The 15,464-nt window shown below is 41.7% G+C and overlaps 1 protein-coding gene across 1 annotated transcript in view; it reads left to right on the top strand.

Annotated features, from left to right (window-relative positions):
- The window catches only part of MCF2L2 (MCF.2 cell line derived transforming sequence-like 2), a 306,817-nt gene that overhangs the window by 226,514 nt on the left and 64,839 nt on the right, over window positions 1-15,464 (top strand). Inside the window, exon 19 of the mRNA XM_056808456.1 lies at window positions 13,188-13,280. Coding sequence (XP_056664434.1) covers window positions 13,188-13,280 — 93 coding nt within the window. The remainder of the gene's footprint in view (window positions 1-13,187; window positions 13,281-15,464) is intronic.

The following is a 15,464-nucleotide window of genomic DNA, read 5'->3' as shown; positions in this document are numbered from 1 at the left end:
GTGACTTCAAAATGGCAGCAAGACCCTTTGCGGACAACATGTGGTTTCTTGCTTAATGTAAAGTGACAGACTTTTGTGGAGTTGGGAGTTTTTTGTTTGGGTATTTTAAAAATACAGATATCCCCTCAAACGTGAATCCCTGACGTTAGTGGTTTCCATATATACTTACACCCTTTGTGTAGCTCTGTTTGTCCTTTCATCCACTCTTCATTATGGATAACACCCAATCTGTCCTGGGTCAGAATATCACCTGGGAGCCAACAAGGAAGGGCTCTGACCCAACATTTCATTTCACCCACCTTTACCTCTGCCCTCACCTCATCACCATCTTTCTTTCTCCCCCAGGGGATCATCTACATGTATGTGTGGGCTGTGTCTTTGACAGCAACTTTCCAACTGTCTTTTTTTTAGACTTCCTCTTTAATCTTATTTCTTAGGAATCATTGAATCAAAGAGTGGGAAGGGACCTTACTGAAAGGAATGACAGATTATACATTCTGCTTGAAGACTTCTGATGACCTGCCTACTCTCAGCACCACCCTTTCCACTTTGGGACAGCTCTAAATGATAGTGTTTCCCTGACTTCAAGTCCAAATTAGCCTCTTGGCAGTTTCCACCCATTGTTCCTTCTCCTGCCCTCTGGGACCAAGCAGAATGAGTCTCATCCATCTTCTGTGTGGCAATCCTTCAAATACTACAACACAATAACTATGAAGTCTTCCATCCCAAAGTCTTCTCTAAGACTTGGGCTGAGCATCCTCTCCACCCACTTAACATGACAGAGTGTCCAAGTCCTTCCCCATCCTCCTTGTCTTCCTTTGGACATTCTGTGATTTATCATTGTCCTTCCAAAATTGTAGTACCCAGTGTTGAACTAGTAATTCTTTCTTCTAACCCCTTCCAAGAACTGTTGGCATACAATGAGTTTGCTGACAGATTCTGGAAAGTAATTTGGAATAATTCCAGAAGAATCATCCAATTATTCATTGGATCCTTTGAATGAGTGATCCTAATGCTGGGTTAATACCCAGGGAGGTCAGAGAAGGGAAGAGATGTGCCTTGTATACTGAACCATTCACAAGTCTTGCTCTCAGGCAAATCTCTGTCTCACTTCTCTCTCTCTCTCTCTCTCTCTCTCTCTCTCTCTCTCTCTCTCTCTCTCTCTCTCTCTCTCTCTCTCTGCCTCTATTCTATATATGTATGTATATTTATATCAATGTAAACATTTATACATATTATATATGTGTGTATGTGTATTTTTCTCTCCTTTCCAGTTTCTGTTTCAGTCTTTCTATCTCACTATCTCTCTGCGTGTATATCTCTGTCTCTCACATGTGAGGAACATCAAGAGGACCAGGTTGGTTGGACTAAAGAGTGTGTGAAGAGAAAAATATATGAGACAGGCATGCCAGTGTTGCTGGACCACAGAGGGAAGTAAAGAAGACTGGAAAGGTCAGAAGGGACCAGTTTATAAAGGGCCTTAAATGACCAACGGAGAACTTGGGCTTGATCTTGGAAGTAAGAAGGAGCTGCCAGAGTTGGTCAGGTTTCTGTAAGCCAAGTGCCCAATTAAAAGACTGTTATAATAATTCAGACAAGAAGTGATAATAAGGGCCTACACCAGCCTGACAGCTGCCCAAGTGGAGAGAATGATGATAAGAGCTTCTGTGGAGCCAGCAAAGCAAGTCATCAACTGGCTTTGTGGGATGAGGGAAAGTGAGCCCAGGACACAGGTCTAGGAGACTGGAGAGTGGGGTACTCTTAACAGAAACAGGGAGGTTTGGGGGGAATTTATCATAATAATAGTCCAAGACACAGGAGGAGAGTGACAAGACATGGAGAAGGATATTAGGACTCGAACATTTCTAAGGTCTCCCACCTCTCAAACCCTAAAATGATAAGAGTTCTGGAGGATTTTTTTTTTTAGGTAAAAAGAGAAACAAGGATGCTGCAACCCCAGTGATAGGGCAAATGGGCTAATATGAAAAGATGACAGGCAGTGTCGTCCAACTGAGAGGACTGGGCAATCACTTGGTGAAGCCCGAAGATAGTGGTTGTTGCTGACTGAGGAGGGCACCAGCCTCACCTCCTCTGAGTGGTGCTGCCAGCTGATAAATGCTGTTAGCTCAGGACATAATCTTTGTGTTCCAGAGGGGACTAGGCCATTAGAAGGGAGATATCTGTGAAGCTGAATGAGTCTGTTGTGGACATCTTTGCTGGGTGTATCCCTGGAGGGAGCCCCCTGTTTGCTCCAGACACAGAATACAGGAAAGGTTTGGACTTGGTGGAGTCACAAGAGCATCAAAGACCCACAGTGAACCTTTTCCTCCTCCCCTGGCCCTGTCTCTGCCAACGTTCCTGGGATCCTGCCCATCTGAGGTTGATGACAGACAGAAAATCCTATTTTGATTTTCTTTTCTCTCAAAGCAAATGATTGTCACAGTGGAAAGGGTAGGGCAAAAGTGAAGAAGAAATAGAAGCCCAAGATAGGGGAGGAGAGTAAGAAAGTAGAGTCTTGGAAGGAGATCAAGTGTCTGACCTGAACAAATGACACCCAAGTGTATTGAACTGGCTGAAAGATCAGATCACTGATCTCAGTCAGAAAACATAGATGAACCATGGAAAATGAGATATGTGCTGGAGAACTGAAAACAAGCTAGTTTTTCTTGATTTTCAAAAGATAATAGAAAGAAATTTCCACTAACTGCTGACTGACCAATTTAATGTTAATTTCTGGAGAAACTGAAAAAGACATGATATCCAAAAGGAGGAAACGAGTGGTTCTCCACTGCCCGGATCTAACCGCCTCTGGAGTATTCGGTTCAGTTCTGGGGTCCCACCACTTTTTAGTGTAATACAGGAACAGACTGGCATCTTGGAACCTGTAGGTGAGAGGGAAGGATGAGTTTTTGCTCTCAGACCTGAGAACTATTTCCTTGAGTCAGAAGACAGACTTGAGTCACACCTAGGAGACCTTAAAGGGACATATCTAGCCTGTGAGATAGGAACCGAAAGGAAGGTGCAGGAACCTCAAGAGCCGATCCACAGGGGGCAACTGGCAAACAGAGAAAGAAAAATGGGGGGCAGAGAAGATAGAGATGGAAGAGAACCATCCATCTTTCCAGGCATCTCCAAGCAGAAGACTCAGCATGAAGTTACTGGCATACATATCTCACCCAGAACTGAGGGGAATTCCAAGAAGCTGCCCTTCCCAGTAGTTCCTTCTGCTGCTCCTGATCATTGTGACATACTCTGTTAATTCTTTATCCAAACATTTCCAGTAGCCTGAATTTTTGCTTCCAACTAAAAAAAGACCAGGGATTATCTGAGGAGAGTCAAATTTAAATTACAGCAGAAAGTCAAACACTGGGAATTGTCCTGACTGAGCACTCCTCACTATCATGGTATTGTTGAAATGGATTTCTGGGGGGCAGCTGGGTGCCTCAGTGGATTGAGAGCCAGGTCTAAAGATGAGAGGTCCTGGGTTCGAATTTGACCACAGATACTTCACAGCTGAGCAAGTCACTTAACCTCCATCGCCTAGCCCTTACTGCCTTGGATTCTAAGATATATTGATTCTAAGATGGAATGTAAGAGAGAGAGAGAGAGAGAGAGAGAGAGAGAGAGAGAGAGAGAGAGAGAGAGAGAGAGAGAGAGAGAGAGAGAGAGAAAGAAAGAAAGAAAGAAAGAAAGAAAGAAAGAAAGAAAGAAAGAAAGAAAGAAAGAAAGAAAGAGAAAGTGCCTTTAATTAATTTTATTTATTTATTTTAATTAAATTAATTATTTAATTAAAATAAAAATATAATAAAATAAAAATAAAAAATAAAATAAAAAATTAAAATTTAATTTAATTAATAAATGAGAGTGCCTTTAAATTCCATATTCATCTAGGGAAAATGGGTCTTCTGGAATATTCTAATGGCCCCATGCTTTAAAAAAAAAAAGCTAATTGTTGTAATAGAGTATATAGCTGATATCTTCTCCTGAGATAAAGGGGGAAGGGAATAGAAAATAGAGATGAGAACAGAGTGCTGTGTCTTGGCCAAATACACATTGCTCAGCAACACTCATGGCTACTGTTATTATATTAGGAAACAAATCAACAAGCAAGAGTGGACAGTCATATCTATGGGTTTAGTTCTAAACCACTGCAACTTAGTGAATTACCAAAAAGACCAGTAGATTTGAAGTTGGAAAATCAGTTACAAAAAACTTTAAGAGAAGGTTTGACATCTTGGAGAGAAATGAACAAGGAGAGAGCTGCAGAATTCTACAGCAACAGGGGATGGGCAGGAAAAAGGAACTCAGAACTTTGGAGAGGGAGGAGAGCTAAGTTGATCCAGTAATTGGGAAATGGACTTCTGACTGGCACCATAGACCAGATAGTCAGCTCCAACTGGCTCCTTGATCCAGTGATCTTCTCTGTGATTCCTGACCCAGATCCCACCAGAAAACAGGGTAATTGGACAGGGCTTTGAGAAATTAGTTGTCCAACAAAGAAGATTTTTGCATCTACCTCCTCTGAATCCGAAGTTGGGACACTTACTGTATAGCCAAAAACCAGAGTCCTTGTTATTCTGACCCCAAGGGGTCAGGTGAACTAAACCTGATCTGCCTTGACTTTGGGGGAAGGATATTAGCTAATCAGAGACCCCTTCTCCCTCCTTCCCTCCTGAACACTAAATCTTTACCCACCATCTGCCCTGTACCCTTTCCTGTTTCCCTCCAGTAAATTTTAGTTAAAGAAAGACTCAAGAACTGACTCAAATATTAATAGAGGGAAACGAGAGTAAGGGGGAGAGGGGTGACTTTCTCTCCCCATAAAGAAGAGAACTTACCACCCACCATAAGCCTCTTCAGTAGGATCCTTCATAGAACCCAGAAGCCAAAGCTGAAGGCAGCCTTAGAGGGGGAGAAGACACTATTCCCTTTATCACTCTTTTCCCCTCATCACAAATCTTCCCCAATTTTACCCTCTATTACAAAACTATAACTATATAAAGCTTGTCAATATAATTTTTTAAAGACACAAAGCAGACTCTATCGGAGGCTGGAGAACTGTCTTGCAGTACACACACATATATGTATATGTATGTATACACATATGTACACACACTGACCAGGACCATCTACATTTCAAATGCAGACAGATGGGCAATAGAAAAAGAGAGAGGCTGATATGCAAAGGGAAGAATGAAAAAAAAAATTGAATTTGGGGTGGGATTATTTATTTTGCCTAAGTTTAAAAATGAAATACAAAAGCCACCCTAGCTCCAGTTCAGCTCTAGACTCTGCCATTTTGTACCTGTGTGGCCTTGGGCCAGTGACTACTTCTTCCAGGATCAGTTTCCTCCTTTGTTAAATAAGAAGACTGGATTAGATGGTTTCCCTCAGAGTTCTTTGTAGGAGCAGCTCTTGCCCATGATCCCCCTAAACTGGCCTGGACCAGAAACCCCAATTAGGCTGACTCCATCCCACTCCCCGTGCCCCCTTGGCAGGGAATTAGAGAGAGCCCTCCACCTGGAGACAGGAGAACCCAAGGTTGGATCTTGTTTCCATCTTGGCATTATCAAATGCTTTTGATAAGGGTCTGTTGAGCCAAGACACAGGTAACTAACAGAAATATCTCAGATCAAAAATCATTCTGCAATTGATAAGCAGGAAAGATCTGAACAAGCAGTTCTCTGAAAAGCATCATAATCTATTAAAGCTTTGTGAAACCAAATCATTAATAATTATGAACGAATGCCAAAAATATTGATTAACTGCTTCTATGTTGCTGAGTAGCATGCTAAGCCTTGGGAATACAAAGAGAAAACCAAGAAAAGTCAGACTCAAATTGGGGGAAAGAATTCATGGAAAAGAGCTCCACTGGAAAAGAGGTTCAGGCTCCTGAGAGTTCAGTGAGAGGGCAGACGATGAGGCCTTGGAGGGTGTTTGGGGTTCAGTAGCAGTCATGGGGACACAGTAGCAGGGCAGATAATAAAGAGAAATACAAAGCAAAAGCACTCTGAGATATCACCTCACACCCAGCAAACTGACAAGATGACAAAATACAGAGCTAGCCGGCTTTTTACAAAAACTCTTCTCTTCTGTCTTAGAATCAACACTTGTATTAGTTCCAAGGCAGAAGAGCGGTCAGGGCTGGACAGTGGGGATTAAGTGACTTGCCCAGGGTCATACAGCTAGGAAGTGTTTGAGGTCACATTTGAACACAGGACCTTCTGTCTCCAGGCCTGGCACCCTATCCACTGACCCACCTCACTGTTGGATTAGTTAATGTTGAGGTGGGGGAATGGGGACTGATGCCCTTTTGTTGGACCTGTGAATTGGTCCACCCATTCTGAGTAGCAAGTTGGAATTAGGCTAAAACAATGACTAAATGGGGATTCTTTTTAAAAGCATCTTTTTTATTGTCATGCAAAATACACACATGCAAAAAACATTGGTCACTGTTATAAGAGCAAAGTCCTATATAACTAAAATCCCAAAATAAAACTAAATACGCTGATATAGCCATCAGTTCAACCATTCTTTCTCTGGAGGTGGATAGCATTCCCCATCATGTCCCTCAGAATTGTCCCAGATCATGGAATTGCTGAGAGTAGCCAAGTTTTCGTAGGAAATTACCATCCCATATTGCTGTTACTGTGTACAGTGTTCTGCTTATCTCACTCTGCATCGGTTCCTGCAGATCTTTCCAGCTCTTTCTGAAATCATCCTGCTCATCATTTCTTATAGCACAATAGTATTCCATCACCAACATGTACCACCATTTGTTCAGTCATTCCCTAACTGATGGACATCCCCTCAATTTCCAATTCTTTGCCACTTCATAAAGAGCAGCTATATATATTTTGGTACAAGGAGATCCTTTCCCCTTTTTTATTTTTTCTTTGGGATACACACCCAGTAGTGGCATTACTGAATCAAAGGATATTATATATACATACATATATATATATATACATATATATATATACATATATATAAAAATTTTATAACCTTTTGGATATAGCTCCAAATTGCCCTCCAGAATGATTGGATCAGTTCACAACTCCACCAACAATGCATTAGTGTCCCAATTTTGCTACATCCCCTACAACATTTACCACTTTCCTTTACTACCATGCTGACCAATCTGATAGGTGTCTGATAGGTGTGAGGTCATTTTAATTTGCATTTCTCTAATCAAGAGGGATTTAGAACATTTTTTTCCACGTGATTATTGATGGCTTTGATTTCTTCATCTGAAAATTACTTGTTCATATCCTTTAACCGTTTATCAGTTGGGGAATGGCTATCTTTCAAAAGTTATTGTCAGCATCTGTGACTAATTTTTTTAGTCCTTTAAGATTTAGTTAATCATCAACACAGTCAGGCTTCAGAGTATTGAAAAGAATTCTTTTCATCTTCTTTTTTGGCAGTTTCTCTCTTTATTACAGTGTCTTCTCATCTAATTTCCCTTGTTACAAAAGAGCAATATGTAAGATTACACTTAATATCCAATAACTCCAAGTATTATATTTTATAAAATTTACTAATAATCACTTAAAGTAGAAGAAATAAAAAGATAAAAGTAAAGCCTGAGTAAAGAGAAAATTTCCCAGCCACGTGCATGGGAAAAGAGAAAGGGGTGGGGTTACACACAAACTTTATCTCCAAAACGTAAGGATGTAATGTGAAAGTGGGATGCTGGGAATTGGAGTCCTGGGGAGAAGATTCTAATTACACAAATACAATTCTGGGCCTTCTTTAAAAACAAAAGATACTCAAAACTAGGAATCAGGGGCAAGAAATTATTGGAAAGATCCTTTGGGAGCAGCAAAATAGGGAGGTGTTTTCTCCAAAATTTCTCAAGCCTTTTTTAAGCCTTCTCTAATCTGGTATGATTTATGATGTTGGGAGAAGGAATTGTAGAAATAAGTCTTTATCTGGCATGTTTTTTAAACCATGAAATTGCTTAGAAACCTCAGTTATTTTGCTTCTGAACGCACTTTTTGCATTCTTGGGATCTCTGAAGTGAAGGGGCATCACTTCTTAGGGAAGGAGACTGGATGGGGTTTGTCCATCCATTATGTTCTTATATGAATAGGTGATAAACAGCTTTTTCAATCTATGAATAATAGTTGAAATGGTTGAAAAATATAGAAGTCCAAAAGAAAAAGGGCAGAAAACCTGTCCTTCTAAGCAGGAACAAATGGGCACGTGTCTAGGGAACAGGAGATGATGCCATTCTGGGGTTTTTTAAAGGGACTGTTTTCTTTTTTGGGTCAGTATTCCTAGTGCCTAGTTTTGGGTTAGGCACAAAGTAAGTGCTTGATAAATGCGTGTTGGTTGCTTGGGTGATGGGGCAAGTCCCTTCTCTGTACTTGGCCTCAGTACTCTCGTCTGTAATATGAGGGGGATAGATAGAATTGGATGGCTTCCAAGGCCCCTTCTTGGTTTGGATCTATAACTTTTTCGACCTGGGTTCAAATCTAAGCTCTGCTTGCGTACATCCTAGAAACGTCCAAGTAGAGGTTGGATTAGACGTCTCTCCTGAAAGCCAGGGTCCTAAAGCAGGATAACCGATGCTATCACGCCTGGCATATGATAGGCATAAGAAGTGTTTGATGGTGTGAATGAAAATGATGACGGTTCGTCAACCAGCTCCCAAGATGGATCTGAATTTGTGAGAGTCTGGAAACATTGGTTTCCTGGGCCATTTGTTGCTTCAAGGCATCAGAGAATGGCAGACTGAGCTTCTGCTCTGGGTGAAGGGATGGACAATGGGCAAAGAGAACCTGACTTCTGCACCCACATCCATCCACCAAAAAAATAAAGGCTTCCTGGCTCCTGGGAGGGACCATGTTTACGAAGAAAAATGCTTCTGGGAGTAGCACTCGGTGCTGGGAGGATTTGTCTAGTTGCAGGAACATTTAAAAAAAAAAAAAACAGTCTTCAGAAAAGATGCTCATGCAAATTCGGGATCAGTAGCCAGAGCAATGGGAGAACAAATGCAAATATTCCCAAGGAGGAGGAGGATAACCTTACATCATGGTGCCTAGACCGTGCCCCCTTTTATTCCCAAGCCATGAACGTGATGCAGGCCTTGTTGTTTAATCATTTTTAGTTCAGCCTGTTGCTTCTTGACCCCATTTGGAGTTTTCTTGGTGGAGATACTGCAGTGATTTGCCCATTTTTTTTCCTGGCTAATTTACAGATGAAGAAACTGAGGCAAACAGGGTGAAGTGACTTGCCCAGGATCACACAGCTGGGAAGTGTCAGAGATTAGATTTGAATTCAGGAAGATGAGTCATCCTGGCATTCTATCCACTGGGCTACCCAAGTGCCCGATGCAGGCCCAGATTCTGCCAGTTACAGAATGATCTCATAGATAAGCAACAGCAGTTTGTGGTTGATTTTTTCCCCTCTTTATAACATTAGAAAATGTGTGGCCCCTTTTCTCAGAAGTAAGGAGGAGTGTTGAAGAACTGACACAAAGTATGATTAGAGAATAGAACTCTCCACATTGTCATTTTTCTGCCTCTGATGCTCTGTCGACCACCTGGTTTAAAAGGCCAAAACTTAAAGAATTTAAGTGAAAAGGGATCTCAAAGATCATCTCATCCAGTTTTTAAAATGAAGGAACTGGTAAAGCTTAGAGAGGAACCAGGGCATCAGTCGGGCCACCCAGCCGAAGGCAGTGGTGGAGCAGTCCTTAGCATGAGGCAGGGCCATTTCTGGTGTGAACTCTTCTTTTTTAAATAATCTTTTATTTTCCCCAATTACATGTAAAAACAATTTTTAATATTCCTTTTTAAACAATTGGAGCTCCAAATGCCCTCCCATCCTCCCCACTCCAAGACGGGAAACACTTGGAAAGGGATTTTCCTTGTGCAATCATGGTTATGTTGTGGAAGAGATCTCTCACACAAAGAAGAATCAAAGGGAAATAGAATGAGTTTTGGTCGGCATTCAGATGCCAGTTCTTCCTCTGTGGACCAGAGCACCTTCCACAGAAAGCAGAGAAACCCAAACCAATGTGTTTCCTGCTCATAACAGCGTTTCCTTGTTTTAGCTATTTTCAGATCCCTTTTGAGCTTTTATTTGGGTGCTGGAAACTGTAACACTCAAGAGAGAAGGACAATCCATGAACTCAGGGCCAGCCTGGATCTCTCCCATCCTTTGTCCTTCTGTAGAGTTGAGTCTCAAGGGTTTCAGGCAGGATTTGAACTTGGGTCTCCCTGATCACCTCACTGCCTCTTATCCCTCTACCCACCAGCCCCTTCAAGAGAATCTCCATGTGAGCTCGAGGTCACCATTAAACTCAGTTAAAATCACCGTCTCCAGATGGGACAGAGAATTGGAGGCCGGGGGAGCCAGGGAGCCCCAAACCACTGCACTTCTATATGCCTCCGTTTCTTTATTTGCAAAATGAGGGGGTTGAAGTTGTTGACCTTCCACGGTGATTTTGGGTGTTCCAGTCTGCTCTGTAGGCCTGGGTCCTTTTCAGAAGGAACTCCTTGGAGTACGTTTAAGGAAGAACAATGTTGGCCACAGTCTGAGGCTCTGAGGAGGCTCATCCTGGAGAAGAGAAGGCTGAGGGAAGGAAGGAGGCCTAGTGTCTTAGGGCCAGAGTTGGAAAGGAGAGAACCTGTAGTCAGTCTGTTGACCAGTAACCCAGAGTCCATCTAGTTCAAACCCCTCCTGCCTTGACAGCGAGGGAAGCCAAGGTGCAGTGAGACTTATCCAAGGGACACAGGCAGTGAGTACTAGAGATGGGATTTGAACCCATGTCTTCTGACTCCAGCACCTACGCTCTTTGATGCACATGGCCTGACAATGGTCTTTATGTGTTCGAAGGATTGTCAAAAATTGCAGAAGAGATATTAGGCTTGTTTTGCTTAACCAGAGAGCATATCTAGGACCAGGATCACAGGGAGGCACATTAAAAACTCCCTGACACTTAGAGCTCTTCAAACGTGGAATGGACTCCTTTGGAAGGGCTTCTCCTTCATTAGATATCTTTATGCCAAAACTAAAAGACCACTTTTGGGGGTGGAGTGGGGTGAGAGAAAGACAGAGACAGACAGGGGGACTCAGAGAGAGAGAGAATGGGGAGGGGGAGAGAGAAATAGGGGAGAGAAAAAGAGAGAATGGGGGAAAGAGAATGGGAGGGAGGGAGAGAAAGAGAATGGAAGAGAAGGAAAGAGAGAGAATGGGGGACATAATGGGAGAAAGGGAGAGAATGAGAGAGAGGGAGAGAAAGAGAGAGAATGGGGGAGAGAGAGAATGGGAGAGAGGGAGAAGGAGAGAGAAGGAACATTGAGACAGATATAGATAGACAGAGGAGAAAGAGAAAGAGAAGCAGAGACAGAGAAACAGAGAGAGAATGGGGAAAGAGAAAGTTGCATTTTGCTTGTGGTTGAGTTATGAAAGCACAGTAATAGTTTGTGGGTTCGTGGCATTAGGTATAGAGAAAAGAAAGTTGTAGTTAACAACTATAATATCACCTGTCCTGGCCCATCATCTGCAGAGGCTAAACTTTTTCTTGATAGAAAGAAGTCCAGACCATGCAAAGATATCAAAAGTTCAGTGGTTTTCAATGCATCCAAAATTAGAAGGGAAGCAACAAATTGGGGGACAATCTTCATAAAAACCTCTGACAAAGGTTTAATTACTCGAATTTATAAAGAGCTAAATCAATTGTACAAAAAATCAAGCCATTCTCCAATTGATAAATGGGCAAGGGACATGGATAGGCAGTTCTCAGATAAAGAAATCAAAACTATTAATAAGCACATGAAAAGGTGTTCTAAATCTCTTATAATCAGAGAGATGCAAATCAAAACAACTCTGAGGTATCACCTCACACCTAGCAGATTGGCTAATATGACAGCAAAGGAAAGTAATGAATGCTGGAGGGGATGTGGCAAAGTGGGGACATTAATGCACTGCTGGTGGAGTTGTGAATTGATCCAATCATTCTGGAGGGCAATTTGGAACTATGCCCAAAGGGTGATAAAAGACTGTCTGCCCTTTGATCCAGCCATAGCACTGCTGGGTTTGTACTCCAAAGAGATAATAAGGAAAAAGACTTGTACAAGAATATTCATAGCTGCTCTCTTTGTGGTGGCAAAAAATTGGAAAATGAGGGGATGCCCATCAATTGGGGAATGGCAGAAAAAATTGTGGTATATGTTGGTGATGGAATACTATTGTGCCCAAAGGAATAATAAAGTGGAGGAATTCCATGGAGTCTGGAACAACCTCCAGGAAGTGATGCAGAGCAAGAGGAGCAGAACCAGGAAAACATTGTACACAGAGACTAATACACTGTGGTACAATCAAATGTAATGGACTTCTCCATTAGTGTCAATGTAGTGATCCTGAACAACTTGGAGGAATCTATGAGAAAGAACACTATCCACATCCAGAGGGAAAACTGTGGGAGTAGAAACACAGAAGAAAAACAACTGCTTAATTACATTGGTCAAGGGGATATGACTGGGGATGTAGACTCTGAATGATCATCCTAATGCAAACATCAACAACATGGGAATAGGTTCTGATCAAGGACACATGTAATACTCAATGAAATCATGCATCAGCTATGTGGAGGAGGAGAGGGAAGGGAAGGAGGGAAAGAATATGATTCTTGTAACCAAGGAATAATGTTCTAAATTGATTAAATAAATTTTTAAAAAGGTTCAGTGGTTTTCATATTTCTTCCCCTACATTTCCAGAAATTATCTGGAACAGGAAAGAATGATTAGCCTGGAATTAATATCATTGCCTAGGACAGAGGTCACAGACAGGACTCCAAGGTGCATGCAGCCTGCAACACTCCTGAGAGAGGCCCCAAACCAGGTTAAAATGTAATTGGGAAATAAAATAAATAAAAATAAAACATGGATGATGTCAGTATGTAGTTTTCTCTGCAGGGATCCTCATACATGGGTTTAGTGATTCCTACCCTCACCCTCAGTTTCTGTTTTGACACCATCAGCTTAGAATAAATACTCCCTGGCAGCAGGGATGGTTTAATTTTTTTTTCCCACATGGAACAGCATATGGTACATAGTAGGTGATTAATAAACATTTGTTGATTGATCAACTATTCTGACTGCCTAACTATCTACTTTCTGAAAGATATTTACTAAATCTTTCCTGTTATTTTCTTTTTTTTCCCTCCTTTTCAGAAAGAGGATCTTCAAGTCTATGAAAAATACTGTCAAAATAAGCCCCGGTCTGAAACACTCTGGCGACAGTGTGGCGACAGCATCTTCTTTCAGGTAGAGCTCAGTCTGTCCCCGAGAGCCTTAAGCCAGCCAGCATCATTCTTACTGTAGTAACCGAGACTCAAGCTCTGGTCCCAACTCATGAAGCCCTTCCTGGATTCAAGTCTGGCCTCCCAATATATCCTAGCTCTGTGACCCTGGGCAAGTTCTTTCACCTATGCAAGACTATATCCTCATCTGGAAAATGAGGATAATAATATCTATACAATCTACCTCACAAAGTTGTTGAAGATTTAATGAAGTGTGTTTGAGATAGATAGGTAGATAGATAGATAGATAGATAGATAGATAGATAGATAGATAGATAGATAGACAGACAGATAGACAGACAGATGGCTAGATGAATTGATAGACAAATGGATAGAGAGATAGATAGATAGATAGATAGACAGACAGATAGACAGACAGATGGCTAGATGAATTGATAGACAAATGGATAGAGAGATAGATAGATAGATAGATAGATAGATAGACAGACAGACAGATAGACAGACATACAGGGGGGTAGTTTCTAAGATACTATGTAAATTTGAAAAAAAAAAGCCTTTTGTTTGCTTGGCCTAAATTGGTAGTTGGATTGATATAAGGGGATCCTAGTACCAAAATGCCTACCAATGCAGAACAGCCACTATTACTCAATCTATACATTGTAGGGAGTTGTTTGTAGTATTTGTAGTATTAAGAGGGTAAAGACTTATCCAGTCACAGTCAGTATATGTCAGAGACATGACTAAGTCTGAAACTATCTCTCTATCCACTATACTACTTTATTGTGGTCCTCCTCATTCTCACCACCACCACCACCATCATCACCACCATCATCATTACCACCACCATCTTCATCATCACCACCACCCCATCATCGCCACCATTATCATCATCACCACCATCATCACCACCACCACCATCTTCATCATCACCACCACCACCACCATCATCGCCACCATTATCATCATCACCACCATCATCACCACCACCACCATCTTCATCATCACCACCACCACCACCATCATCGCCACCATTATCATCATCATCACCACCACCATCATCATCATCACCACCATCTTCATCATCACCACCACCACCACCACCATCACCATCACCATCATCATCATTACCACCACCATCTTCATCATCACCACCACCACCACCATCATTACCACCACCATCTTCATCACCACCACCACCCCATCATCGCCACCATTATCATCATCACCACCATCATCACCACCACCACCATCTTCATCATCACCACCACTACCACCATCATCATCATCACCATTATCATCACCACCACCACCACTTTTTTTTAAACCCTTACCTTCTGTCTTGGAATTAATACTGTGTATTGGTTCCAAGGCAGAAGACTGGTAAGGGCTAGGCAATGGGGGTTAAGTGACTTGCCCAGGGTCACACAGCTGGGAACTGATTCAAACCCAGGACCTCCCATTTCTAGGCCTGGCTCTCAATCTAGTGAGCTATCCAGCTGCCCCCCACCATCACTTTTTAAAGAAGCCCAGATATTTCCATCTACCCACAGGGATTTGTCCTAGGGCCAATATGGCATATTTGATTAAAAGGTATCTTGTCAATTTTTTTTAGACAACACACAAAGTAAAGATAGTAGATGATAACTATAATCTCTTGGTAGTAAAGATGAAAAATAAATACCTTTGGTCTATTGAGCATATAAGTCACTTGTCCAGGTCACACAGATGGTATGTGTCAAAAGGAGGACTTGAACTCAGGTCTTGTTGGCTTTGAGGCCAATTCTCCATCCACTACACCTCCACAATGTCTTTATTGTTATTATTAATATTACAACCATTTGAGAATCCCAGAATTTGTCATCTACTCAAAGGAATTTGATCCTAGAGCCAATATGACTTACTCAATTAAAAGGGTCCAATATATTTTGGAGAAGACATATAAAGCCTTGATAAAAACAAATTTGACTTTGGACTCACTGTCATGACTTAGGCATTCCTGTCAGTTTCTATGGAAAGAAACTTCAGCTGAGGAGGGAATGGAGCTGTGGAACAAAATCAGCTAGGTTTGCCTTGGCAATAGGAGGTGTTTTGAAAACTGGTCTAATTACTCTCCACTATGAAGTTTCCTAGCACTGCATGAAGGGTATAAACTTTTCTCAGCTGAGCCAGGCCTCTGATAACATTCCCT

This window comes from Monodelphis domestica, chromosome 8 (genome assembly GCF_027887165.1).
Source record: "Monodelphis domestica isolate mMonDom1 chromosome 8, mMonDom1.pri, whole genome shotgun sequence".
Taxonomy (NCBI): Eukaryota; Metazoa; Chordata; class Mammalia; order Didelphimorphia; family Didelphidae; genus Monodelphis; species Monodelphis domestica.
This window is presented reverse-complemented; position numbering and strand designations above follow the sequence as displayed.